General features: G+C 43.5%; 2 protein-coding genes across 10 annotated transcripts in view; one reads left to right on the top strand and one right to left on the bottom strand.

The window, feature by feature from the left end:
• The window catches only part of SHISA2 (shisa family member 2), a 455,435-nt gene that overhangs the window by 41,293 nt on the left and 387,290 nt on the right, over window positions 1–26,852 (top strand). The window lies entirely within an intron of this gene.
• ATP8A2 (ATPase phospholipid transporting 8A2) overlaps window positions 1–26,852 on the bottom strand; it is a 325,713-nt gene that overhangs the window by 8,213 nt on the left and 290,648 nt on the right. For 7 of the 9 annotated variants that reach the window (XM_082220253.1, XM_082220252.1, XM_082220251.1 and 4 more), the window contains 2 exons: window positions 16,450–16,538; window positions 11,559–11,663 (listed from right to left, as the gene is read on the bottom strand). In XM_082220253.1, the coding sequence (XP_082076379.1) occupies window positions 11,559–11,663; window positions 16,450–16,538 (194 nt within the window). The remainder of the gene's footprint in view (window positions 1–11,558; window positions 11,664–16,449; window positions 16,539–26,852) is intronic. The other 2 variants (XM_082220254.1, XM_082220250.1) reach the window with 1 other exon arrangement.

The following is a 26,852-nucleotide window of genomic DNA, read 5'->3' on the forward strand; positions in this document are numbered from 1 at the left end:
TGGGAAATGTTAAAGTTATCAATTCTGCTAGTGATGCGTATGTCCTGTTCGCTGCCCCCCAAATGATGCATTCTTTTCCACCTGGGAAAAGGGGGTGGGTTGGGAATAATTGTTCTAGGGCATCAGCTAAGCCCCAATTAACAACGGTAAAAAGGATCCTTTGTCTTTTCAGCCCCTCCCGCAAAGGAAAGGAGTCCCTAAGCCTGGGCAAAGAACATCTGTCTTTACACATTCAGTTGACAAGCATCAAAACAAACAGAATAATTCAAAGCTGACCACAGGGTCCCACTGGCTTATTCGTTGGAGTAATTAAAAAAAGATGAGCTTCACCACCAATTAACCTACTGAGCGCTAATTAGTGTTAATGAGGATTCGAGGCACTTGCTGCAGCTTGACCCAGAATGTCCTCCAGAGTTCACTAATTGGCTGGTGGCAAAAGCGAGACACAGACAGAAGGGAAGGTTAAAGTGGATGCAGGTGTCTTGGTGATAGAACAGGCACATCCTGAGAAACTGGGCGCCTCTGCCGGGGTTTAAAAAATTCAGGTTGTCCCTCCCCCAGCTCTGGCCCCTAACAAAAGAGCAAGTTAGAAGCTGTGCTCTGACATGTTGTGAGCAAAGCGACAGGATCCTGGTGACGGGAGGGGGATATTTTTTAAAAAACAAACAAACAGAAGTCACTCCCATCTACTGGGGATTTCTCCTATGCAAACCCCACTGAAACGTGCAAGATTTCTTATGCACATTTCATGCGTTTTATGTTGGGCTTACTTCCAAGGAAATGAGTTGAGAAGAGAGGAGGTCATTAGCAAGCAGCAGCCTGTGAACTTGCTGGTAAAGGGATGGAGCTCACCTGCTGACATCCGCTCGAGTAATTAAACAAAAGAAAAACTAGGTGAACAAGGAAGTGTTGGAGTGGACAGGGAAATGCACTCAAGTGCCTGGCTCAGATATATATATGCTATCAGGCTTTTCTGCATTTATTAATGCCATGCCATGAAATAAGCAATTTCCCCCCTTAAATATGCAAATTGTTCTGTGAAATAAGCACATTTCCACTGTGAAATACAGGCTGACACATGGCCTACTTTAGCGTTGTCTCTAGCCTTACACTTCCCCTCTGGTTCTTTTCCAAAAATATAATTAATAATAATAGTAAAAAAAAAAAAAAAAAAGGTTTCCATTTGCCAGCATATGTGGTTATGGGTTGGATTTTAATTTATATAGATATTTCAGTAAAGTGACAGCTCTCAGAACGAAACTAAGTAATGAACTTCTTCTGTTCAGTTTAAAACCTCATTAAGTCGGTACCCATATCATCACTGGAGAACAAAGTTCCAATAGATGTTTAGGGAAAGGAGTAGCATCTCACAGGGCACTATGGGATCTCTTCAGGCCGGACTGAGAACATCTGCCCAAACTGAAGCTTCTTGTGATCTTATCTGCAACCATCAGAAGTGTTGGAACCGTGTGCCTGGTCCTTGACGTTCAAAGTCGGTTGACTATCCCCTTAAAATTTCTATATGGCAGGAATGGATAACCCGTGGCTCTCCAGATGTTGCTGGACTACAACTCTCATCCTACCTGGTCATGGGCCATGTTGTTGGGGGCTGATGGGAGTTGGAGTCCAACAAGATCTCGGGACCCCAGGTTGCCTATTGCTACTAGAGGGGTATAAATAATAAAATTATTTATTATTATTATTATTATTATTATTATTATTATTATTATTATTACTACTACTACTACTTGAAACCCTTCCGATTTAGGCTGTTATTTTCTGGCAAGTCCAAACGGAATGCATGCACCAGTATGATTTCAGTAGGTAACATGGAATGTTACCATGTCTGCTTCTTTCCTTCTTTCTTTCTTTCTTTCTTTCTTTCTTTCTTTCTTTCTTTCTTTCTTTCTTTCTTTCTCTTTAACAGAGGGAGTTTCATGATTTGACCAGCTAAATAAGATACCCTGTTTAAGAACTGAACCCAAATTCTAAAAGTGTATATGCCTCTGAAATGTTACTGCTTTTATATGCTACATTTGCTTTTATTTTTAAAAGGTAGGCAGACAATGGTAAATTCCTGGCTGTTCATGCTTTTGCTCTCCATACCTGGACTGTGCTTCCGAGGTATAAATGGACAGGGCAGTACCCAACTAACATGTCTCTATCAACACAAGGATTTCCACTTATGCAATGGGACTTTCCTCCATCTCTCCTGCCTCCCACAACTGCACTGGAGGGTTGGAGGAGTCCCCAGAACAGATTTAGGGACTGCAAGGGGGAGATGGGAGGAGTCCCATTTTGTAAGCGGATGGGAGACTAATTTAGTGCTATGCTGAACACAACTCACAATGTATGCCTTTTTTCATACATGTATAATTTTACAGGAAGCTCACAGTCATTCTAGGTTTAAAAGTGCTAACTAAGTATACCTAATCCTAACAAGCCACAAACATTCTGAGCTAACTCACTGAAATGCATGAGCCACAGAATAACAATTTATAAAGGGAGGAAAAAACCCTTGCTTTAAGGTCCTCTTTGGGCACCACACCTACGGAAATCAAACTATAAGTGGAGAGCCAAGGATCACAACTTCTCTACTGTGCCACCCCAATTTTGGAACTCCCTACCCAGGTACATCCACCTGGTGCCTACCCTTTGGAGTTTTTAACATGCAAGATGACAACATGTTTATTTTACCATGCTTTTTAAACTTCAGGATATTGGTTTAAAACCAAACAAGAAAAAATCAATGTCACTTCTAATGACATTTTATTTTTTAGCTGCCATCGCTTCTAGTATTTCAGGGTCATTTGCTTATTTAGATGACTGATTTGGACTTTTTAATCTATTTTTTTGTTTATTGTATTTTCATTGTATAACTTGATTTGGAAAGCCGCCTTGAAATGGTCTCTTTTAAGGCATGGCATAAGTACCGTATATCAAATAAATATATATGTGTTCATCTCCGTTTCAATCTCCAGTAATTAATAAATGAAGGCCTTTCAAAATGTCTTGTGGTTTGTTTGCCTTTTCTCCCATTTTTCACAGACTCTGTCAAATTTGCCGTTTCAGCTATTTTCCAGCTTTGGTTCAGTCGTGCTGTTGAGAGAAAGAATTTAACAGCGACACCATTTACTTGCTACTGATATTTTATTTGCCTTTAAGAGGTTCCAGACTAGTTTGACATGGATTTTGCTGATGGGCTTAATTTAAATGGTCTAACAAAACACTGACAGGATTACTGGGGATACGGTTAGATGTGGTCGCTTTGTTTCTGAGAAGGACTTTTCTCTAGCCAACAGTGCAATCCAGTACAATGTCAACTCAGAAGGAATATCTGTCGAGTTCAACAGGACTTACTTCCAGGTAAGTGTGCATGGCAACCTCCACCAATCTGGTGCTTTCCAGATGTGTTGGGACTACAGCTCCCATTGAGCTGAAAACATCTGGAGGGCACAAGGTTAGCAAAGGCTGGTGTATGTGAGTCCTGCCCAAGGTGCCTAAAATCAGCTTTATGTTACCAGAACTTGAACTCTTTTCCATTTTCAATCAACCTGATATCGAGTCAGAGCATTTATCGGCCCACCTAGCTCTCTGTACAGTGTCAGGCAAAGAGTATCCAGAGGACTACCCTAGGTCTACCTGTGAGTAATGGACCTGGGATCTTTTGCATGCAAAAGATTGCTCTTCTACTAAGCTACAACCCTAAAATAATAACTAGCAATGATCCTAATTATTATTTTAGCTGCACTGCTGGTGTCATCACTGACACTGATAGACTATCAATTATCTGGCGAGAAAGTATAGGTCTTATAATTGCTATAGATGGGGAGCGAAAGGCTTTCGACTAGCCTTTGTTTGTTTGCATGTGTATTCTGTTCTTTCAAAGAATCAAGGGATTCCCATCCCACTTTATCCTCACAACTGTCAGTTACCCTGAGCATGTTGTGTGTGGATTTGAACCCATGTCTATTCGGTTCAAATTAAGCACTCTGTTCATTTTGCTACGCTGGCTTTTTAGGTATATTAACAAATTGCTGCTCTGGTAAATCTATTCCAATGGTTAGCTTTTAAGTGGGATATCTGATTCAGAAACTCAAAAGAGGACCGGGGATGCTTTAGTTGTGATCGCTGCATTGCGACGGGTTGGACTAGAAGGATCTTGGGGTTCCTTCCAACTCTACGATTCTATGACCGAATTCTCTGAACTTAAATCAGGGTGAGGGAAACTGTGCCATCCAGCAGCTGTTAAATTATAGGTCCCATCACCTCCAACTGTTGGCTTTGTTGGCTCATGGGAGTTGTGAGTCCAACCAACAGCAGCACCCCTGGTATTTTACCAGCTTTCCCTCAGGTTATGAGGACCATTAGTGGTGTAGACGAGAGAGAACATGGCAGGGGGCACAGTTCTGGGATTTTTATTTTTTGGAACACGAGGATTATTGAGGGATCCTCTTTGCTCTGGCACGTGAATTAAGTAATACTGAGACTTTCTACTCTGTTTCTATCTGTTTAGCACTGAGGAGGCCAGAGTAGGAGGGAAATAATCTAGCTGGATACTTCTTTCCTTTTATTTGATGGTGTTCCTACTTCACGCCGGCAGTTTAAACGGAAACACATTGTTTTGCAGAATTGTTTGCACTTCTTATTAAAAGCCACAAGGGTTCTGGCTGGGGATATTTTGCCAAAGCTCAACATTTTTTACAGGCTCAACCTATGCCGTCAGGATGAGTTCCAAAGAGCATATTTCCAGGAAACTCTGCATAGAATTGTAGATTTGCTCTGCATAGAATTGTGAAGAGGAAGCAGTAATGCTGCCATGTCTGTGTAAGTCTTTGCAGGGGGTCTCAGCAATAAATCAGGATGGAAATTTATTCCTCTTCCAAGAAAACTCTGGGAACTGTAGCTCTCTGAGAGGAATAGAAGTCTCTTAACAACACCCATAACACTGTAATTCCCAGGATTCTTGGGGGGGGGGAGCCATGGCAGTTTAAAGTAGTATAATAGTGCTTTAAATGTATAGTCTGGATGGGGCTTTGGTAAGAAGACCTTCCTCTTTTAAAGCAGAGCTCTTTCCCAGTCTGTATCTGTATTATTATTATTATTATTATTATTATTATTATTATTATTATTATTTTGATTGAGGGGCAGACTGAGGTTAGTGGGGCACTGCCCTTTCCACTGTAATGAAATACCCTCCACTAGACTTGATCAGGGCATCCTGGCAGTGGTGTGAATCAGATGTATCTCAGGCGCTTTCATTTTGTGTCCCTGGGGTCTTCTCAAAAGAGAGGGTCTTTCTAAGCCCTCATGTCAGCAAGGCTCCATTGCTGGAGTATATATGTGTTGAGGGAGGGGGTGTATCTTGCACTACTATTTCAGGGACCAGATAGGCATCTGTATTCATGCCCTGAGTAAACCCCCCAACAACAACAACAACAACAACAAACCCCCACACACTGAAGAGAAGTTAAATAAAGAGCTGGTCACGCAGCTCCTTTTACCAAAGCAACAAGGTGCAACCAGAAGCACTTAGATGGAAAAGAATCCCCGCCACAACATCATCGCTCCTTGTTGGGCAGAGACAGTGTGGAGACTGTGGGGATCTCTGGTTTTTAAACCTAAGAATGAAGGAAGATCAGGTTTGTTGTGCCTGATTAAAATCAAAGAGCCAGCTAAAAATGCCAGAGCCTTGTGGTGGCGAACTGAAAGATTTTCAGTTACAGGAGGCAAACGAAAACTTGGAGCAACTTGACACTTTTGAGGCTTATTTCTGTCTGCGTGGGGCTACTCCTCACAGAAAATGCATGTGCAAGGGGCTAGGTGTGGCTGTTATGAGAGCCAGGAGACCCTCGGTCCCAGCGCTGATGGATTTACATCACAGAATCATGAAATATTAGAGTTGGAAGGGATGCATAGGGTCATTTGTTCCAATCCCCTGCGATAGAACATTTATTGCCCACCTTTCTTCCATCATGGAACTGAAAGTAGCACCCATGAGGTTCCAAGACAGTCTCTCACCCAGGCACTGACCAGACACAGCTCTGCTTCACTTCAGCAAAGCCATTCTATACCTTTAGATCAGGGGTCAGCAACCTTTTCCAGCCATGGGCCGGTCCACCATCCCTCAGACCATATGGTGGGGCAGACTATATTTTTTGGGGGGAAATGAACGAATTCCTATGCCCCACAAATAACCCAGAGATGCATTTTAAATAAAAAAACACATTCTACTCATGTAAAAACACCAGACAGGCCCACAAATAACCCAGAGGTGCATTTTAAATAAAAGGGCACATTCTACTCATTTAAAAATACGCTGATTCCCAGACCATCTGCGGGCCGGATTGAGAAGGTGATCTGGCGCCTGGGCCTTAGGTTGCCCACCCCTGCTTTACATTATGCCCCATAAAGGCAGTACATGTGGAGAGCAGCAGGAGCAGGTGGTGCACATATTACTGGCTTAAATCGGAGCTAGGTTCTTTCCTCCCTGTTGAATTTCAAAACACATTTGCACATTGTTGTGGACATGGGTGTGGTTGGATGTGTTTTCAAGTCACATCAGCATATGTTCTGGTAGAGGTTGAGGACATCAGCACATAAGCTATGAGGAAGAAAGAACCCAACTTAAGGGTGTATTGGTAAAGCCGGCATTTATAGATTTTGGGACTTGCTTCTTTTTTTTTATGTAGTGTTGCTTTTCACAGAGGGATTTCAAATCTTAGTTATTTAGGTGTGGTTGGGGCACTATAAATGCAACCGAGTTTTACAAATCTTTGTAAACACCTGCTTTTTTTTAATTTTGAAAATTTTAATAGTTTCATTTTGCTTTGGTAAACCACGTTAAGGTTTTATTATACTCAAAAATGTTGTAAAAAAAAGAAGTTCTCTTACCTATTTTGTGATACAGTGGTACCTCTGGTTACATACTTAATTCGTTCCGGAGGTCCGTTCTTAACCTGAAACTGTTCTTAACCTGAGACACCACTTTAGCTAATGGGGCCTCCTGCTGCCGCTGCACTGCCGCTGCGCGATTTCTGTTCTCATCCTGAAGCAAAGTTCTTAACCTGAGGTACTATTTCTGGGTTAGCAGAGTCTGTAACCTGAAGCGTCTGTAACCTGAGGTACCACTGTACTAGTCTGCAAAAGGAGCTCAACGAAAAGGACCAAGCAGCTTAGCACATAGGACCAGAGAAGCTGATTGTGATGACAGTCTGCTTATCTTCCAGAACTGCCTGAACAAAGCTAACCCCTAGTGGGAATACTTGCAAGAATCCTCCCAAGGAACACTAACATTTCAGCAGAAGAAACTGGGAAAACGCTACTGCAACCTTAGCATAACTGCTTGCACACCCATCCTATTCATAACTCACTAGAAACAAGGTGATTACACACTCACCTTCCTAGGTTTAATGATACACAGAAAACACATAGTTATCAGTGCAGGCCTACAGCAGATGTGAGTTAGAAGAACTAAAATAACACACCACAATTTTCACTCCCCCCAAAATTAGTATCCAAATAAGACAGACTGCTCCATCAGGAAATTCCCAGTGTATAGGTCCTCCCCCCCCCCCACAACGGCCTCCCTTCTCCAAAGACAAGCACATGTTTCCAAGCAGGTGTGAAAGAGCCAGGACTCAAACAAGGCGATAAAAGACAGAACAATTCTCTGAAGGCACACAAGAGGCCTCATCATAAGCATGACACATCAACTTAAGGCCGGCAGAGAAACTCCACTATTATCTAGTTTGCAGATGGACCACCCAGAAAACCTGGGTGCAATTAGGAAGGAGAAAAAACAAATGTGTGTTGGGGGGAAAGAGGAGGGGGATCCTTTGGGGAAAAGGGAATGGACCGAAGGAGCTGGCAGTGATTCCTTGTATTGTCCTGCATGGAAGCCTTCTGAGAATGAGGGAAGCCTGTAATGAGGAGGAGTACAGATGAAAGCATTTGGGAAAGAGAACGTAATGAAATAAATGGCTATGAAAACATACAATCGAGGAATGAATCACAGCATGGCAGTTGCATTTGGGGAATGCCAAAACAGTAACTCAACATGACTGGGGAAAGCAGATCACACAAGAGACAAGAAACACACACACACACACTGCGTTACACTTAACACATGCACACAGCCTTCCAGGTGACAATGATCAAGAGATGATGACTTTGTAAACAAAGGCTGTGATACAAGGGGGAACCCAAGAAGCAGTAGGAGCTGCATAACTTTAAATAGAGCTTTAAATAGCTGAGATCCCTCAGATTAGCAGGGAACAAGAACCAACCCCCTTGAACAGCCGATTAGCAGATTTCAGCTTTTGTAAAAAGAAATCCTGCATGGAACCAGGAGCAGGATTGAGGACTAGAGTCTCCACACACAGAATTGAATCTCCAGGTACGGAATCCTGTTTTGGGTAGCGGTATGGTCCTTGGCTGGATCAAAGTGAAAAAGTTCAGTACAGAGCAAACACAGAATAAGTTGTCTTGCAACAGAATATGATCCATGCTGAAGAATGAATGGATGACTAGCTAAATGACCTGACATTTGCTGTACAAATTATACCAGCATATCAAAGATAAGAAATTGTACAACCAGAGTTGAGAGAGTCAAATGGGGAGGAATCCACACAGTTTCTTGTATGTCAAAAATGTTTATCCAGCTAATCCCAAAGTCATAAGACGTCCTGGCATAGTTGAAGCTGCAATGCTATACATGCTTAACTGGAAGTAAGTCCTACTGAGTCCAGTAGGACTTCCTCCAATCCTGAGTAGACATGCATAATATTGCACCATGAATATTGGTACATTCATACTGTATGTTAAGATACTATTAGAAACAGCTATGGCTTGCCCCAAAGCATTCTGGGAACTGTAGTTTGTTACAAGTGCTGAGAGTTCGTAAACGACCCCATTGCAGAGCTACAATTTCCAGAGTTCCCTGTTAAGAAGGGATGGCTGTTAAACCACTCTTGAGAATTGCATTTCTGTCAGAGAAACAGCCCCCTCATAAACTCTTAGCACCCTGAACAAACTACAGCTCCCAGAACTCTAAACAGCTAAACAACAGGCTAAACATCAGGAATAACCTTCTGGCAGTAAGAGCTGTTCAACTGTGGAATGGACTTCCTTGGGAGGTGGTGGACTCCCCTTCCTTGGAGGTTTTTTTAAGCAGAGGTTGGAGGGCCATCTGCCATGGATGCTTTAGCTGAGATTCCTGAATTGCAGGGGGTGGACTAGACGGCCCTCGGTGTCCCTTCCAACTCTATGATTCTATGGCAGTTCAAAGTGGAATCACAGTGGTGTGAACGCAGTCTGACACTACAAATAGACTAAATACAAACCAGAGGATCTCGAAACCTTACAGTTTAATTAGTAAGAGTTCCAAGGTTGCTGCCTGGCTATTTAAGGAAATAAAAGTGATGCGTTTACTCCTCCACTTGCCTCAGCAGCAGCTACAATATGGCAATTAGTTTCTGTCAGAATGGGCATAAAAGCCTCAGAAGGCTGCCCTTTCGTACCAGAATGGAATCTTTCTTTGAAGTCTCATTCCACTCAGGTTGGTAGTTTAGACGGTTTGGTCAAATCCCATTTAATTATCATGAAGTCCCTCGGCGGGTCACACGGTGCCATATTGTTTGAAGAACACAAGTGTTAGTTATAAAACCTTTTTGAACTTGTTCAGCTCCTCGATTTGCCGACGCACAATTGCATTCTAAAAAGGGCTAAATGAACCCTTCTGAAAGTGGGGTGGGATTGGGGGGGGGAGAGGGAGGGGAGAAGCCTCGCTAGAATTCTCTCCCAAGCCTTTCAGGCCGGACAAAAGTCCCCACAGAGCACATAACACTCCTGTACAATGGGGCGTTTAATAATAGCGGTGGGTTCCATATGGTCTAGCCACACAATGGACAAGCGAGGACAGCTTAAGGCTGAAAGTGTAACAAGCCACAAGGTGAGACCAGGATGTTGTTTGCTGTGCCGAAGCATTCCATTCATAGCAGAGGTAATCACTGCTTGCTTTATCCAGACAATTGCACGGCAGCCCTTAAACACTGGGTTTGTGACAGTTAACAAAGCCCAGCAGGATTGTGAATGCTTGAAACAAAGAGGGGGGCGGGGGGCAGAATACTACCTTTGATAATGCATGAACACTGCCCTGGATCCAAAAAACTTCATGACTATCAGTTGCTAGGAATCACAAGTGGGGAGAGAACTATTGAGCTCACATCTCGCTTCCCAAAGGCATCTAGCTCATCACTGTGATGGAGCAGTTGACCCCTTTTGTCTGGTCCAGCAGTTCTGTGCAGCTCCCAGCTCCTTGCGTTACACAACAAGCCTCTTTTGAGCGAGGCCTGAAAAGCGTTTTACGGAATTTATTTAGTTAAAATATTTGTGCGACCCCCACCAGCCAATGGTTATTGCAGCGCCTTACGGCATATAAAAACCCCAATCGAAACAGCAATCAGATACTAACATAAATGCCCCAACCCAGTATATTAGGAATCTCTTTGACGTGAGCTGCTTTGGGGGGCAGAGGTGGCAGTCATGTCTCAAAAGGAAGACAAACAGACAGTAAGTAAGTTATGTAAATAAATAAAGAAGAATAGTAAATCGGATTCAGTAGTCAGGTTAAATAAAAGCATATGGCATGGTGGAATCTACGATTAAATGGGGGGAAGTCAAAGATCCTACTGGGAACAACCAAGTCCTGCCAAAAGCAGCTCTTTGGATCTCTTTGGGCACTGTGGATAAGGGGTTAGGCGTGACTTAGTAACTTTCACCAAGAGTTTTGACCATGAACTATAGCGCCCAATACTATTACTGATCTTTGGCATAACATGAGAAATTCTCCTTTGTAGGCCCAGTGGAAATTAAGAACGTAGGAAGCTGCCTCATATGGAGTGAGGCCACTGGTCCATCTAGAGAAGTACACTAACTGGTAGCAGCTTGCCAGGGTTTCAGACAAGGGGACATCTCCAGTCCTATCTTGAGATTCTGGGGATGGAACCAAGGACCTTCTGCATGCAGAGAAAATGCTCTATTACTGAGCTACACCAGTAACTCAGTGGATCGACACACCCCTTTCATAACTTGAACTCGTTTCAAGGGGGCCTGGGAACAAAAGGCTTTGAGTTGACGTAACCCACTGGATTCTGTTATCCCTAATTTTGTAAAAATATGGTCTTGACGCTTTTTTTTTTGTCAGTCGGTACAATAAATCAACAAGACGAGGCAAGGCATCAATTTAACAAAGAAGCCACCTGAAGCACATCTTTGGATCGGCCCCAGCACCCAACGAAAACATTACATGCCATCATGCGAGAAGCACTAAATGGGGCCTTAGCCACAAGCACCAAACTATGATGGATGGAGCAGTGAAAGATGGAAGCTTTTTTTTTTTCTTCTTTCCTCCTTTTAAAATAAAGCAGATGAATGGATAAAATTGCTGAGGAGTCTGGAGGATCTCCCATGCACGGAGGAGAGAAAAAATAATGATGGTGGGGAAGGGGGAAAATATTGATCTGGCATGCTTCCAGTTAAGATGGAATTGCCCCCACCTCTTTCCATTACTATCACGCAGCATAGATTTCCCCAGCTCTTTGGACTTAGCTTCCAACTCTTGAACCTGCTCCAGCAAAGTTTTATGGTAGGTATGCTTGGCCCTGTATCGCAGGAGAAAGACACAAAAACAAAGACACCAATACATCAACTTTCATTGGATGTAAAAGACTCCAATTTCCCCACACGGAGTTAGACAGTCAGTAGGGCTGGCTCAAGACCCTACCGCCCCAGGTTCTTTTTCAAGGATGCAGTCCAGCAGAGGACGCTGGACTGCAAAGCATGGGTTGCATGCTACCTTCTCAGTGGCGCTATTCCAGCCTACACCAATCTGGTGCCTTCCCTATGTTTGGATCTCAACTCTCATCAGCCCCAACTAGCACACCTGGAGGCACCAGGTTGGCAAAGGCTGTGTGTGCAGTTGGGTGAGCACTGAAGATTGGGGAAAGAAAGAGTGCAGTAGCATAGCATGCTAGCACTTTTCAGCTTGACAGTACCTGGGACAGCATCCACGTAGCGACGACAAAGCAGTTTGCTTTAACAGAATGCTCTTCTTGACTTTGATCAGAAAATAATTCCCAGTGCCCAATTAACGGATGGGTTACAGAGCAGGGATCTGCTACTGCCATCACTGGACTGATCAAGAGTCGGCCATTCAACAGAAAGAGAAGGAATTCATTGAATATCCATAGAAGCAGAGCCCGATTCCATTTTGTCCTTTGAGCAGCACAGAAAACCTTAGGAGGCTCGTTGATAACGAATGGCCAATCAAATGTTCTGGTTTACGTGGCCTTTTCTTCCCTAAATCACGGCCTCCTAAAGGTGGTTCTTCTCCCTTAACAACATGCCACTTGCAGAGGGAGAGAGAAAAGGGTGTCTGCAGCCAGAATTTTCTGCTTCTGTGCAGAAAGAGTGCACCATTTTTCACTAACTGCACACAATAACAATAGGTGCAAACATCTGCATCTTCAGAGCAACTGGTAACCTTAATGCCTGGATTCATTTATTTTTCAGAAAGAATCCATTGTTCTCACTAAAGAGCAGAGCTCATCTCTAGCTGTTGCTCCCTCACCTTTCTCCAAAGGGAAAGTCACAAGCAAGCCATGAAAGGATTTTCACTGGACTACACAAATTATAGAATTTTCATCTGTGTCAGGTTTCAGCTTACTGTCGCACCAGCAAAAGAATATCCACATTTTCATTCACGACACCCTATTATGTACTTGAAAGCTTCCTCAATTCCCCCCCCTGGCTGGCGTGAATGTTGTTAATGCAGGAGAGAATTTAGAAAAGAAATGGAAGGGCCACCACAGCCAGGGGTTTTTTCCACTTACAAGAGGAGCCAATTTCAAATGATGTCTATTTAAATCTCATGTGGGAAAACTGCATGGACATGTGGGATCAACTGTCCATCAGTAAGCCAAGACTTTATTCTGTAAATAAATATACTTGATGATTAGATTTCTGTGACATACTTTTCAAGGCTCAGTCACAACTATTAATTGACCAAATAACATTAGCATGTCCTGAAAGTGTCTAACTGTAGGCAAAAGGACCACTATCTAAACTGCCCAATCTTAATAATGCCTTGAAATGGTATTAGTAGTGTTTACCTAGTGACAAACCTGGTGCCCTCCAAACACTCTTGGACTTCAACTCCCATCAGCCCCAGCCAGTATGGTCAATGGTCAGGGGTGATGGGAGTTGTAGTCCAGGAATGTCTAGTGGGCTAGAGGTTCCCCATCTCTGCTCACATGCTGCCAACATCATTCATATATTTTTTTAAAAAAGATTATACAATTTAGACACTGTTCTCATGCTTTGGTTTTAATAAAGTTTGGTCACCCTTATAACACCAGTCGTGCATTAGTATAGAAGTAGAGGGTATTTGCTAGGCTGATTCACGTTATCACTTGATGATTGCAAGATGAAGTTATTGTTTGCACCACAACCTGCATTTCATATGTTTGTGGACGCAATACTTTTCAATGAGTCACTTCACACATCCAGGGCTGGATTCAATGGGCTGTATCTGATTTGGCAGGTCACCATTTGTGCAGACTTATAATATAAAACATACACATCATCTTAGATGTAACAGTTCAACTTTCAAAGGATGGGTTCATAAAGAAATGCATTTGGATAAGCACAAATTATAAGAGCAGGAAAAGGTGGGAACAATTTTTTTATTTTGTATGTTATGATCATATTTGTAAGTAAAGCAATAAAACGTCCCGAACCATTATTTAGAAACCTAGCTTGGTGATTGCCTACAAGGGTTGTAAACTGTCCGTTTATCAGATAAGATCTTGAGCTGTAAACTCTGTAGAGAGGGAGACACTGCTCCATCTCCTGTCTGTAACAGCACAAGAGGCAAATCGGTATTTACTACAAAACAGCTTGATCTCCTTTTTCCACAATAGTCCTTGCAAAAATCCTACTGATGTATGTAAATGGAATACAAAAAGAGGCACTTGTTATGACCAATTAAAAGGTAACAGCTGAATCTTGCCCCTCTATCAAGTTATATAGCCGTCTCTCACTATCAGCACTCCAGTCAACTTAAAATGAAATCCATTGATCAGAGCAGCAAACCTCTTTTAGCCTAATGAGCCAAACTCTTTCCAGCTAAGAGGCTCAGGACTGGAGCATTCCCAGGCAATGACATCATCACCCAAGTTTTGTGACGGCAGCCATGGTATGTTTATTTTTTGTTTTTTAAATAAGCACACATTGCCTTAGAAGTCAACTCATCTTCTCCTGTGGCATTCTCAAAAATAAATATGGCAGTCGCCTGGACCCAGTGTGGATGCTGGGTTTTTGTTTTTGTTTTTTTTTAAAAAAGGTGGTCATAGGAGGCATAAGCAGTGGAATCCTACTGGAGTCCTGGTGGCGGCCCAGAGATGAATGATATTGGCACCAGCCCCAAGAAGGTTGTGACATGTCCCTATGTTTAGAACAAATACATTGCAGCTCCAGCCTCCGAAGCCCATGCAATACATACACTTTCCTTTCATAGAGACATGCCCTGCCTATCATGACGACTGGTGTTTTCATATGGGATCAATACTGATATTGTAGCAGAACATCCACCAGTATAGATATTAGAAATAGCCAAAATTCCTGACATGGTGACATTCCATTATCCTCTTGCACTGGGTTCTTCAAGCCTGGGACCCCAGATGGAGTTGGACTACAGCCCCCATCATCCTTGACTATTGCCTATGCTGGCTGGGCATGATGGGAGTTGTAGTCCAGCAACATCTGGGGACCTAAGGCTGAAGAACGCTGTGAGTCTAGCCCAGCCAAGAAACAAAACCCTCAATGAAACTATACAGATGGACCCAGGCTTATTGTAACTGGGTGGGGTGACTGGGAGCCATGAGGGGCAAGAAACTGGTTACCCTAACAGTGGCCTGAAGTGCACTCCTTAATTTTCTTCCATATATATTAAATACTGCCTTTCACTTCTGAGTGAGGCGGGAAGATAAAACACTGTCGTTTTAGTGGCAGCAAAACCTACCTGACTGGCCTGACTGCCATTGACAGGGACACACCACCAGTGGGCGTTGCAAAATAAAAGCCCTCTCCCTCCAGGTACGTCATGCCTATCAGAACAGCAGCCATTTTGCTAGTAATCTGTAAAGCACAGCTTTTGCTCCAACAGGTCTTTTCCTTCCTTCCTCGTAAGCCCAATGTTGTCAACCCACTAAATTAGAAACCTTTAGCTCCTTACTCCAGTCAACACATGTCCACAGAAAAACGGCCCAGTGGAGGAAACGGCTTGTTCCGTCCTGGCTGTGTTTTCTTTCTTTTTTATGAAGGCCTTCCTCCAACAAGCAGAGCGAAGGATAGCTGGAGGCTTAAATGTAAAGACAATTCTGTCTTCACCGGAAAATGCCAAAAAATGGTCTTGCTGGGGGTGTTGGCAAGGAACCCAGACAGAAGGATCAGTTCATAAGATTACTAAATATGTATCTTGCCACGAGATGACAGCATTATGGGTTATAATATTTTGATTTCATGGCACGGAAGCTACATGTGCAACCCTTTTTATGCACAGCCCCCTTATTCCGTTGCAACAGCTGGGATGTCTGTTGCTCAGTCTATCAAGGAGCATCTTGACATATCCCTTCAAATAGAAGCAGGGAAAAGCCATGGGGCTTAAAGACATGCTGTCTAGTTCAGATAAAACAGTAGCAAAGAGAAAGAGAGGAAAAGAGACAAATGCTCTAGTGGGGGGGGGAGAGAAAGAAAGCTAAAAGTAAACAAGGTTTTTCCTCCATTCAGGATTTCATGTTAATATTTTTGTTGTTCAAGCTGTAAACATTCATTATCATTAGGCACCGTCCTAGATGGGAGTGTGACGTTCACAGTCATCTTAATAGCAGTGTTTTTAATAAGATGTGAAGGTGAACTTCTGTGCTATGTAAGGTCCTATCCACCCCTTGGCTTAATGTGCGTGGTGAACCATATGTGGTTCAAAATGCACTTTAAGACAAGGAGTGGATGGACCCAAGAAAATAAATTGCTACATATATAAGCTTTTAACACCCACACAAACATATTCCTCTGTGCAGCCCTTTGTCACAACAAGCGTAGCAAGTAGATATGACTATTTCTAATCAGGATATAAACTGGTCTTCAGTCTTGTTGCAACATCCGCCTTTATGACTATTGTCATTACTGGAATATTTTTATTGTTTGTGTTGGTGAAGCTGGCTAGCAACCTGTATGGCTGCTGCAACCACCACTTCAACAGATGTGCAGCAATTTTTCACCGAGATTAAGATTAGTGGCTGTTAAGATTAAAAGAGAGAATTTCATATTTTGAATTTCAACATTCTTTTCGACAAGAGGTGCAGTTAATGAGGCATTTCCCCAACTTACGCTCTCCACGCCACATCTTTAACAAGGCACGCTGTGGGCACCAGAAATAAACCGAGCCAGAAGTATCCACACCTCAGCACCATTCCTGCCTGTAAGGAGGGAGAAATAAATGCAGAGTTAATCATGATCACGTTACACAATGTAGCAGGCACTGGCTGAAATGAAAGGGTAAGTTAATAACATTACGTGAAAAAGGAATATAATAAAAGCAACTGAAAGGCAATGTATTGCATGTTGATCTACTGATTTTATTTCATTCCAAGAATTGCCACCCAATTACTGTTGTTGGTTATTCATTCGCAAGCCCTACCTTTCAACTCAGTGGGCCTTCAGAGAAGCTTATGGTCATTACAAGGCAAACATTACAAGTTCTCACAGCACAACACAACTTGCCTCCTTTATTATTTCCCCATAATAACTGTCGCAAATATTTCTTGACATTCAATGGCATTGTGTGATTGATGCTACTCTTAGGTTGCAACTCAGTGGTGGTCCTCCATATGTTGGTGGAACTCCAACTCCAACCATCCATAGCCATTGGCCATGATGGTTGGGGTGGATGGGAGTTGGAATTGAACAGCATCTGGTGACCCCCCTCCCTTTTAATGCTTCAGAAGGAAATGCATGCTTCAGGAGGAAATGCTAGGTTGCTTAATGCTACTTCAGAAACAGAGGAGTGGTCCTTATACTAAGTCTGACCATCGGTTCATCTATCTCAGCATGGCCTACAGCAGGGATCGCCAAAGTGATGCCCTCCAGACATTGTTGGACTACAAATCCCATCAACCCTAACCACTAGCCATTGGGAGTTATAGTCCAACATCTGGAGAACACCACATTGGCTATTCCTGGTTTACAATGACTGGCAGTGGCTCTCCAAGTCAATTGAACTTGGCTCCTGCATGCAAAGCAAACACCACCACCAAGGTATAGCTCTTCAGAGGCCCAACGCATATTATCATCAGTTCCTCTCCCGCATACACTCTCTCAAAATCTTTTTTACGTACTTTGCCAAACCTTTGTTAGGCATTACAAATATAGGCCATCATAAAAAATCCATACATAAAATTTTAAAACATAAACAAATGAACAGCTATGTAAAAATATGTAATAATGAGGATTTTCATTGGAGTTTCTTCCTGCTAAATAGTGCCATTCATCACCCTAAGAGATACTACTGATAAAAACTCAGCCACCCTTGTAACTACTTCTGGGTTAATGTCAGACAGATAGAATCTGATATTTTCATTGTGCCATGATGTTAGACTACCAAAAAAAAAGGGGATAGCACACGTTTGGGTAGCTGGTTGTACAATGGACAGTAGAAAAGAATATGTTCTACTGTGTCTGGCACTTCAAAAAATACCCACAATGTCTATCATTTCTGGGGAAGTTTAAATATCTGCCCTTGACAAAAGCTGAGGGGAAAACGTTCAGTTGGTCTAACATAAAGGCCCTGCATTGGACGGCAATTATTAATTTTGAAATATAAGTGACCCTGTTATCTGTTGTATTTAAACCATAAAACTTGGAGCAAATTTTATTTACAGCTGACTCAATGTTTTGTTTTTCAGTTCCCTTAATCTGATTTGAATATTATGATAAATATATTGCTCACTTGATTTATACAAAAGTTCCAAGTCAATACCAATAGATCTGATTTTGCTATGTAAGAGTTGGAACCATCTGGATTTATAAGAGTCCTTAAGTAACTCAGAAAGCAGACGCAAAGGTTGGCAATGGAAATGGCAACGCAACCAGCATTTTATAGTGCTACCTCACACCCAGTATTCCATCGTGTGTATACCTAGCTCTGCACACATCGTCTCATACTTGATTGAATTTGGGAGCCCCAGGATACGTCAAGAAACTTGAGTGTATCCTATCTAAATGACTATTATATGTTTGTATCCATATTGGGATCCCAAAAAGTAGCTGAGACGACAATTTAGCTTGAAAAATTAGAATAGCAGCTGGTATAAATTGGTTACCTTTCTGAAAGTAAAAGTGAACTACTTCTGAGGAGGTACACTTTGCCTGTTTCATAGCGCTTGTACGATGTTTTGACCAACCTGAGTTGCTCTGGAATAAAATTCTGAGATATCTATGCATCTTTACTTGCTGGATTTCTTGTCCTCTTATTTTCCATTTCTCTAATTTCTCTAATTTTGCAATTGATAACAGTAATATTAAAACCAAGTCATAGATACAATTTCATTGGGGGTTACTTGAGGAACTCATAACAATTGTTTAATATTGAATTCATCTACCTTGCTGTGGATGCTATAGGCTATACAGTAATCACATATTAACATTACAATCAAGTGATTAATTGATTGCTGATAATAATATTGATCATTTTAACAATGATAGTAATAATAAATAAATAAATAATAGAACAAATAACAACAACAACAAAGTAATAAATAAATATTAATAATAATAAATAATAATAATAAATAATAAATATCAATGAATAATTAAATAAATAAATAAAAAATAAAGAATAAATAGAAAGTAAAACAAATAAATAAATAAATATTAAATAACAACCCAACTCAATAAATAACAACTATGCTTTATTAGTGCACAGCACAGCTCATGGCGCCGTAAAGAAAGTGCGCATCAGAAACAGCACGTAATGCGACTCGAAATGTGACGGGAAATCCATCACAGGGGCAGCGTGGAAGGAATAATAACCAAAGCCCATTTCCCATTTTCTCAAGGCATTTAGGTCATTTATAGATGATTATGAGCAACGTTTTCCCGATCGAAACCCCAGCCCACCCCCATCCCCTGATGCCATTCCTGATACAATCGCAGAGAGTGGAGCCTATTCTCAGGTTGTTCCAGAGAGCCCTCCTCCTTCTCAGCGGGATGACTCTTCCCGGCACCTCGGCTGCACTCTCTGGTGACTCTCAACCGACAAGGGCGGGTGCAAGCACCAGGGCAGAGCCAGTCCGGACTAGGTCCCAGTCACATTTCGCAGCATCCGCTCCTCGGTTTGTTACTTTGCGGCAAGATTTATATAGTGCTTCAGCGTTGTTGCTTAAAGGAAACCGAGTGGCTGCTCATACATCTATCATTTCATAGTAGCCAACTGACTGCTCATGCAGCTTATTTAAGTTTTCGGGTATATTATTAAAAGGCGGCGTGCCCCTTTATAGTAACCTCGTGACCAGTGGGGGGGGGATTGTATATTTGAACTAGTAACTTTGTCTTCGTGAGTCTTGATGGCTTTGCTGCACTTTTTGGCTTTATTGCATTGAAGTTACACTGGTCTGGGTACAGCTGAGCACAGCACAAGTGTTGCTTGGTACATTATTTCCTTGCAATTCAAAGTAATCACTAACCAAACCTAATCTAATACATTCATTAATTGATGTTGGCAGGGTCATTTTAATTAGTTTGTTTTCTACAATTTATTTCCGAAGTTGGGCGTAGTCATTAGGGGCATGTCTACTGAACCGAACGCAGTTGACTGCACACCATAAAAATGAATAAACAAACAAACAAATAATAAATAAAATAAAATAAAATAAAATAAAATAATAATAATAATAATAATAATAATAATAATAATAATATAATTATTTCATTGCAATTTTGTTGCCTTACGCCCAGCACAGTTTACTTGAATACATTAATTCATGTTAAGTGATTTGAGTTATTTGTTAAAGGCTGGTGTTTGTTTTAGTATCTTTCACGTCCCTTTTGGGGGGGAAAGGTAATACAACTCTGTTCATTATTGAGTTGTTATAGATTCGAAGCAGCTGGGTTAACTCAGTTAGTAGAGCATGAGGCTCTTAATCTCACGGTTGTGGGTTTGAGCCCCATATTGGGCAAAAGATTCCTGCCTTGCAGGGGGCTGGACTAGAGGACCCTTTTAAAATACATAAATAATAAACAATTGATCCCAGTTTCATTTGCCATTAGGGATTAGTGGTTTGAATCCGATTTCTTTCCAAGTGTGGTCTGTTTAATCAATGCTGAACTAGGCCGGCTGGGCTAAAGTGTCCTCTTGTAAGAAAGGCTTAAGTTAAAAGGGAAAGACACAGGCTGGCGGTTCTAAACAGTGCCTGGCCTGCTTGACCAATTTGCACAATTGAAGTTTAGCGTACAAGGGTTAATGTGCGGGCGATATAATGGCTTCCAAGAGAACCCATCAGGTACAATCTTCTGTTCCTCCCCAATACAAGTGGGTCCTGTGTTCAAGATGGGTCAGGGTAGCCTCCTGTGCCCTGCAAACCACAGGCCTAGTCAGTGTTTTCTCTGCTTTTCAAACCTTTTACCAACAATTCAGACTTCCAAAGTCAGCCAAGGCTGACCTAGAGATCTGGATTACATTTCTGAACCGCTACAATGGAGTATCCTTATGGCAGGAGGTCCTTAACTTGTCCTCAGATTTCCAGATTCAATCAGATGCAGCAGGGTCCCTGGGTTTTGGCTTGTACTTCAGGGGTCGGTGGTGCTCTCAACAATGGCCAGCGGGGTAGCGGGGCGAGGCTATCACACGGGATCTCACTTTTCTTGAGTTTTTTCCCACAGTAGTGGCCGTGAATATCTGGACGGAGGAGTTCCGGAATCGCCGGGTGTGTTTCAGAACTGATAACCAGGCGGTGGTGAACATACTGGTTAGGCAGTCATCTTGTTCTGAGAGGGTGTCGTCCCTGCTACAGTCGTTCGTCCTCCGATGCCTCCCTTCCGGTTGTTAGCACCCTGGAGCTCAACTGTTGCCCAAACCCTTTCTGGAGCACCTGGCATAGGCGCCGACTCCATGGGGCTTGAGGGGGCTTGAGCCCCCTCAAAAAAATTTTGGGGGGGGCTCAGCCCCCCCAATAATCTCGGGCGCCCTTCCAGCAGAGCGCCGCCGCCACCCCCCGCCAGCCAGCCAGCCAGCCGCGCGCCCTAGCCGGAGAGCCCCGGCCGTCCCCCGCGAGATTAGGGAATCCCCGGGGGCGGGGGCTCCTGCCTCTAGCCCCAGGTTTCCCGCATATCAGCTGTTCCGGAGCTGATTAATAGGCAGCAGCACGCTCTCCCCTATTCGCTCACGAGGGGGCTGCGCCACTTTATTTGCATATTCATGAGCTTATTTGCATATTCATGAGCTTATTTACATTTCACGAGCTTTCCCGGGCCCCCCCAATATTTTTTATAAGTCCGCGTCCCTGGCACCTGGGGAACCTTGGAGACGCAAAGTGATTAAGGGAGTATTGGCGTCTGTCGCACCCTCCACCCTCAGATCTTACAAAAAAGCGTGGTGTGATTTCATGGGCTGCAGGTCAGGGATATTGGGGCTTTCGCCTAGCGTGCCACCCACCACGGATGACGTTCTGCAATACCTTTCCCATCTTGACGATTTGGGACAGGCCCCCAAAACTTTAAAGATACACGTAGCCGCCATCAGCTTCTTCGCTAAAGCTAAGCTTTCCTCCGACCCGTGCAGTGACTTCCCGATCCGCAGAGCCATAGAGAATTGGAGCAGGCTACAACCCCCTAGAGCCGAGGGCCGTAAGCCAATTTCTTACGGGCTGCTCTCTCAGATACGCACAAAGCTTAGGTCAATCTGCTGGACCAAGTTCGAGGCCCGCCTCTTTTCCGCCGCTTATGCTATCGCCTTTTTTGGGTGCATTTAGGGTTGGTGAAGTGGTAGCCGAGGTTAATGCAAGTGGCTCAACGCGCGCCCTCCTCATGGAGGACGTGCAGCTGTCCAAAGCTAGCTTGACGGTGCGGATACGTCAATCCAAAACTGATCAGGCTGGTAGGGGTTCCTTTGTTAAACTTACAGCTTCAGCGCAGCAGGGCCCATGCCCGGTCAAGGACACTAATAGGTACCTTTACCCCAGACCACCCAGTCCTGGCCCGCTCCTGGTTCACGAGGATGGGTCACCTTTGTCGAGACACCACTTCACAAGGGTACTCCACAAAGCTATTAATGCCTGTGGTTTATCTTCCCAGGATTATGCAGCACACTCATTCAGGATTGGCGCCGCCACAACAGCTGCGCACTTGGGACTGCCGGCGGATAAGATTAAAGAAATGGGCCGGTGAAAATCCGATGCTTATAAAAGTTACATTCGCTAGAATGCGCTCTTCTGCATTTACCGCTACTTACCCGTCTCTTTCTTTCCTTCATTCTCAGTCGTTCTCAGAAAAACTGTTTGGATCTGCGGCCACAGTATAGTCCATTGGGCCCGCATGCGGTCTGCTTGCTGCAGCCTCACCCCTAATCTTGGGTTGCCACCTGGAGTGCGAGTTTCCTGGTTTTCGAGGCGAGGCATGCGTTGGGAGGAGCTTATGCCGTTGCTGAGAGAGAGAGTTGCCGTGTTTGGCCCTCCTGACATCCTTATCCTTCAATTGGGGGAAAATGACCTTGTTAACAGGAGAAGTGCGGACTTGTCGTGGAACATAAAAAGAGATCTTGATGAGACTGCTGCCTTGTGTCCCGGAACAACGGTGTTCTGGTCCTCCTTCCTGAAGAGAATTGTTTGGCGCGGTGTGCAGAACTGTATGGCCATTGAAAAATCCAGGAAACTCTTAAATCGTGCAATAGCCCGCTGGGTGAATGGCCGAGTCATTTCTCATGACCATATCCGGATTGGCAACCAGGCCTTGTACCGGAATGATGGGGTTCATCTTTCAGACCAAGGGACCCATTTGGTTAAATAGCATCAGCAGCAGCATCAGGGATTGGTTACAGCTGTGAGGGTATTGGCGGCGAGCCTCTTAGGCATTGGAATAATGTGTTGTGGTGTGTCGAAGGGCTAGGTGTGGCCATCGCCTACACCTTCAATTTTTGGGTATTCCGTTAAAGGAATCCGGCAGTCATGTATTCTGTCCGATGCCTGCGTGGCGAGAGGCCATGGCACGACCCTCGGTGACATCAGGGGAGAGCTTATAGTTGGATTAGCATCAACAGGCTCCACCTACTGGTGAATAAACCCCCCTTGTTTCAGACCCCCCCCCTCTCTGAGGGGGTGGAGTCAGCTGATGTAATCCAATGCCTAAGCCAATACCTTTTCACTTGCTGTAACCAATAAAGTTGTGGTCTTTTCTTGCCCATTAACCTTATATCACGTGTCCTTGTGTTTTCATTCCACTATGCGGAGATCGGGTCCTTGAACCGCAATTTTCCATTTCTCTAATTTCTGGGAATTAGAGAAGACCAGAATTTTTGTCTTCTCATAATTTATTGAGAGTTTATTGATTTCACAACAGGAAACCAGGGAGCGTAAAAGACATTTCAGGCCTAACCTCGTCAGTGATAATAAGGCCGCATCATCCACATACAGTAACAGTGGAACCGGGTTTTGACTGATTTTGGGGGCATGTGATCTGGAAGATCTGATAAAAATAAATTAAAAAGAAAAGGATACACCCATGTTTTACACCTTTCGCATTAGGGATGTTGGAAGAGAGGTGACCTTTGGCATTGAGTTTGATTTGGCAGATGTTAAAGGAATATAAATTCTGTATTAAGATCAGAAAGTGCCAATCTTAATGCTGAAATGTGTCCACTGTTGCCAAAAGCTTGGCGACCAGTGCTGTATGGCATAGGCTGGATAAGCCAGAATAGATGTTAAACGCATCCCTTGGTCCCTGTGACTGATATGTCTTATGGTATGACAGATCTATTTGGATGTTTTGCTGGTGGTCACACTTTGAAATTCAACTGCATTTAGCAACAAAGCTGTCGCAGCAGGACAACTGCTAGACAGGTGCTATTTCAACACATTTATCATCAGTTCTTTGATGCTAAATCCTGCACGCAATTGCCAGCATGGCAGAGCAGTGGTAAATCTTCCAGAGCTACAAAAGGTAAGATATGCTGTTTGCTTGAACATTTATGAATACTTTGGGACCCAGTGGAGCAAGAAGCAAACAACTTCCAACCTTGGAATCAGTTTTAACAGTGCATAATTTTTGTGGCAGATGTCTGCAGCCCAAAATACAATGTACATTCTCTGGAACAGGGGTCGGCAACCTAAGGCCCATGGGCCACAAGCAGCCCATGGGGGGTCATTTAACTGGCCCATGGACCCCTGCCACCTATTCGGTCGGCTCCCGTGCGCCGCGCTAAAGCGGCACTGAGCAAAGCGGGGACCGCCTTCCGCGAAGCTGGCTGGCTTCCCATTGGCTGCAGGAAGCTCCTGCAGCCAATGGGAAGCTGCGCACGCCTCCTCCGCGCCGGAAGGAGCACCGGAAATAGCGTTTGCGCATGCATGCACACACACTGCAGCATCTGCGGGACCGTGAACCGGCCCAAGCCACAAAAACTTTGCTGACCCCTGGTCTAGACCACTCTGTGAAAGCAGCTGCTGCTCAAAGGCAGACCCATGTGCAATGCATTGCAGTAGTCTAACCTGGAGGTGATCAGTACCTAGACAAGTGAAGCCAAGCTATCGCCACACAGAGAGGGTTGCAGCTAGTTCAGCAGCTCTACCGCTGAGTTTATGGCTCTTCCCCATATTTTATCCCACTGAATCTTTGAATGTTTTTGTTCCACTGAATCTTTGAATGTTTTTGTTCCAGGGAGAACTATACTTTCTATTTTCTGTTTGATCCCTCTCAACAATAAAGATGTCGAAGAAGGTAGCTGTGTCCCATATATATATTTATAGCCTTTGTTTTATTGGACTCACAAATCTAACCTGCACTTTTCCCTTGCCACCTGGAGAGCTAGAAATGCATATTTTATCATGGAAAAAGTGGTTGTAGTGCAACAACCCTTGCAAACCAGGGATTTTTAAGGAGTGTCAAGTATCTTGAAAGGGCACATTACTGAAAATGCTTGTAAAACAGCCTTTTCTTTTCTTTTCTACATTGCAAAATAGAAACCACAGAATACGCATCAGTTAACACTTTGTCAGTTCTTAACCAAATATGGATTTTACAAGAGCACTGAAGGGAAAAGCTGAAGTAGCTTCACAGGACCAGGTCATCCACAAGCAAGCTAAGAAGAAGACAAGAAGGCCTAAAAAGAGCATTGCTAAATCTAAAAGAAAAACATCTCATTTCCTTACAAGTTCCTCAAAGGCTTTTAGTCTCATTTTTGTAACCAAGTTTGAGGGAAAGAGTGACCACATTGTCCGGACATCTGTTTTTAAATATTAATGCACAGGAAAGAACTAGCCAGCTATTAAACCCACCCATGAGAGACATAAAGCAGTATCTCAAGATTGTCTTTACTTTTTTATTCTTTGGAGTTTGGCAATTATAAAGAAAGCCCTATAGGAGACAAAATTCAAGAGGGATTCATTTTATTTCCCTTTCCAGCCCTTTTGGTTGTCCCACATACCCTCTTCTTGCACAGGTGTGGAGTATCGTTTCCATTTGAAATAGCTGAACTGAATTTGAAGCATAGAACAAAACCCCAACTTTATTTTTCTCCACTTATGGGAGAAAATGTGCAACTGGGCTGTTTTTGTCATGGCTTATAACAAGTAGACACACAGAATCCTAAAGGAGTCATAGAATGTACCCTTTTGCTTGTGCGTAGTGTTTGCAAAGAGCACGATGCGCCGTAAGATTTTCTTAACAGAGAACTGCAATGAAGACCCCGTTATTAAGAGAGTCAGCGATATAGGGAAGGAGGGCTGGACACCATGAAAAATATATGGGGAAACCGATAAATTTGGATCCAAAGATGACCTTTTGCGAATTTAAAGTGTCTTCCACTCCTGAAAGGGCTTATTAAAATCTCATTCTAGAGCAACATGCAAGGAAAGTGTCAGGGAACTGACATCGGAGCAGAGGGGAGAGGTGGTGCTTCCCGATTCTGCAGAAGAAGGAACGAGTAAGGGTAGAGAGAGAACGTCATCTGGGGAAGAATGTCCAGGTGACACCAGGAAGAAGGAAGAGGGAGAAAGCATCTCGGAGGATAGGCTCCGAGACTCTGGCACTGAAGGCAGTGAAGAGAGTGGAGGGGCACCACTGGGCACGCCCACTCTGCGCAGAAGGGTTACGCGCAGAGAGGCGAGGCGAAGGTTGTCCATCAAGGAGCTTTTATGCTGGAGGAAATTTAGGAGACGCCCACTCACGGATTCGTCGAGCGACTGAGCAGCAGCAGCACCCAGGCTGCTCAGTCAGGGAAAGACACAACCAACCCCTAAGCAGTTTGGAACAGCTAGAGGTTTACACACAAGCAACCCCAATTCCCGTGACAGCAAGTAAAACCAATTCAATGATCTTCTATAGAATCTGCCTATGATATGCTAGCACAGGAGTGAGGAACCCTGATTAGGCCCACCAGACGTCCGCATTTGGCCTGAGATATGATTTTGGCAAAGCCTGCCCCACCAGGAGGTCCATAAATGAAAGATAAACTTTATTAACTATTTAGAAGATGAGGAGTCTATCTTATAGGAAGCCATAGCTCTTCTGAATCATTCTCATGTGATGCA

This window comes from Podarcis vaucheri (assembly GCF_965113315.1).
Source record: "Podarcis vaucheri genome assembly, chromosome: 4".
NCBI lineage: Eukaryota > Metazoa > Chordata > Lepidosauria > Squamata > Lacertidae > Podarcis > Podarcis vaucheri.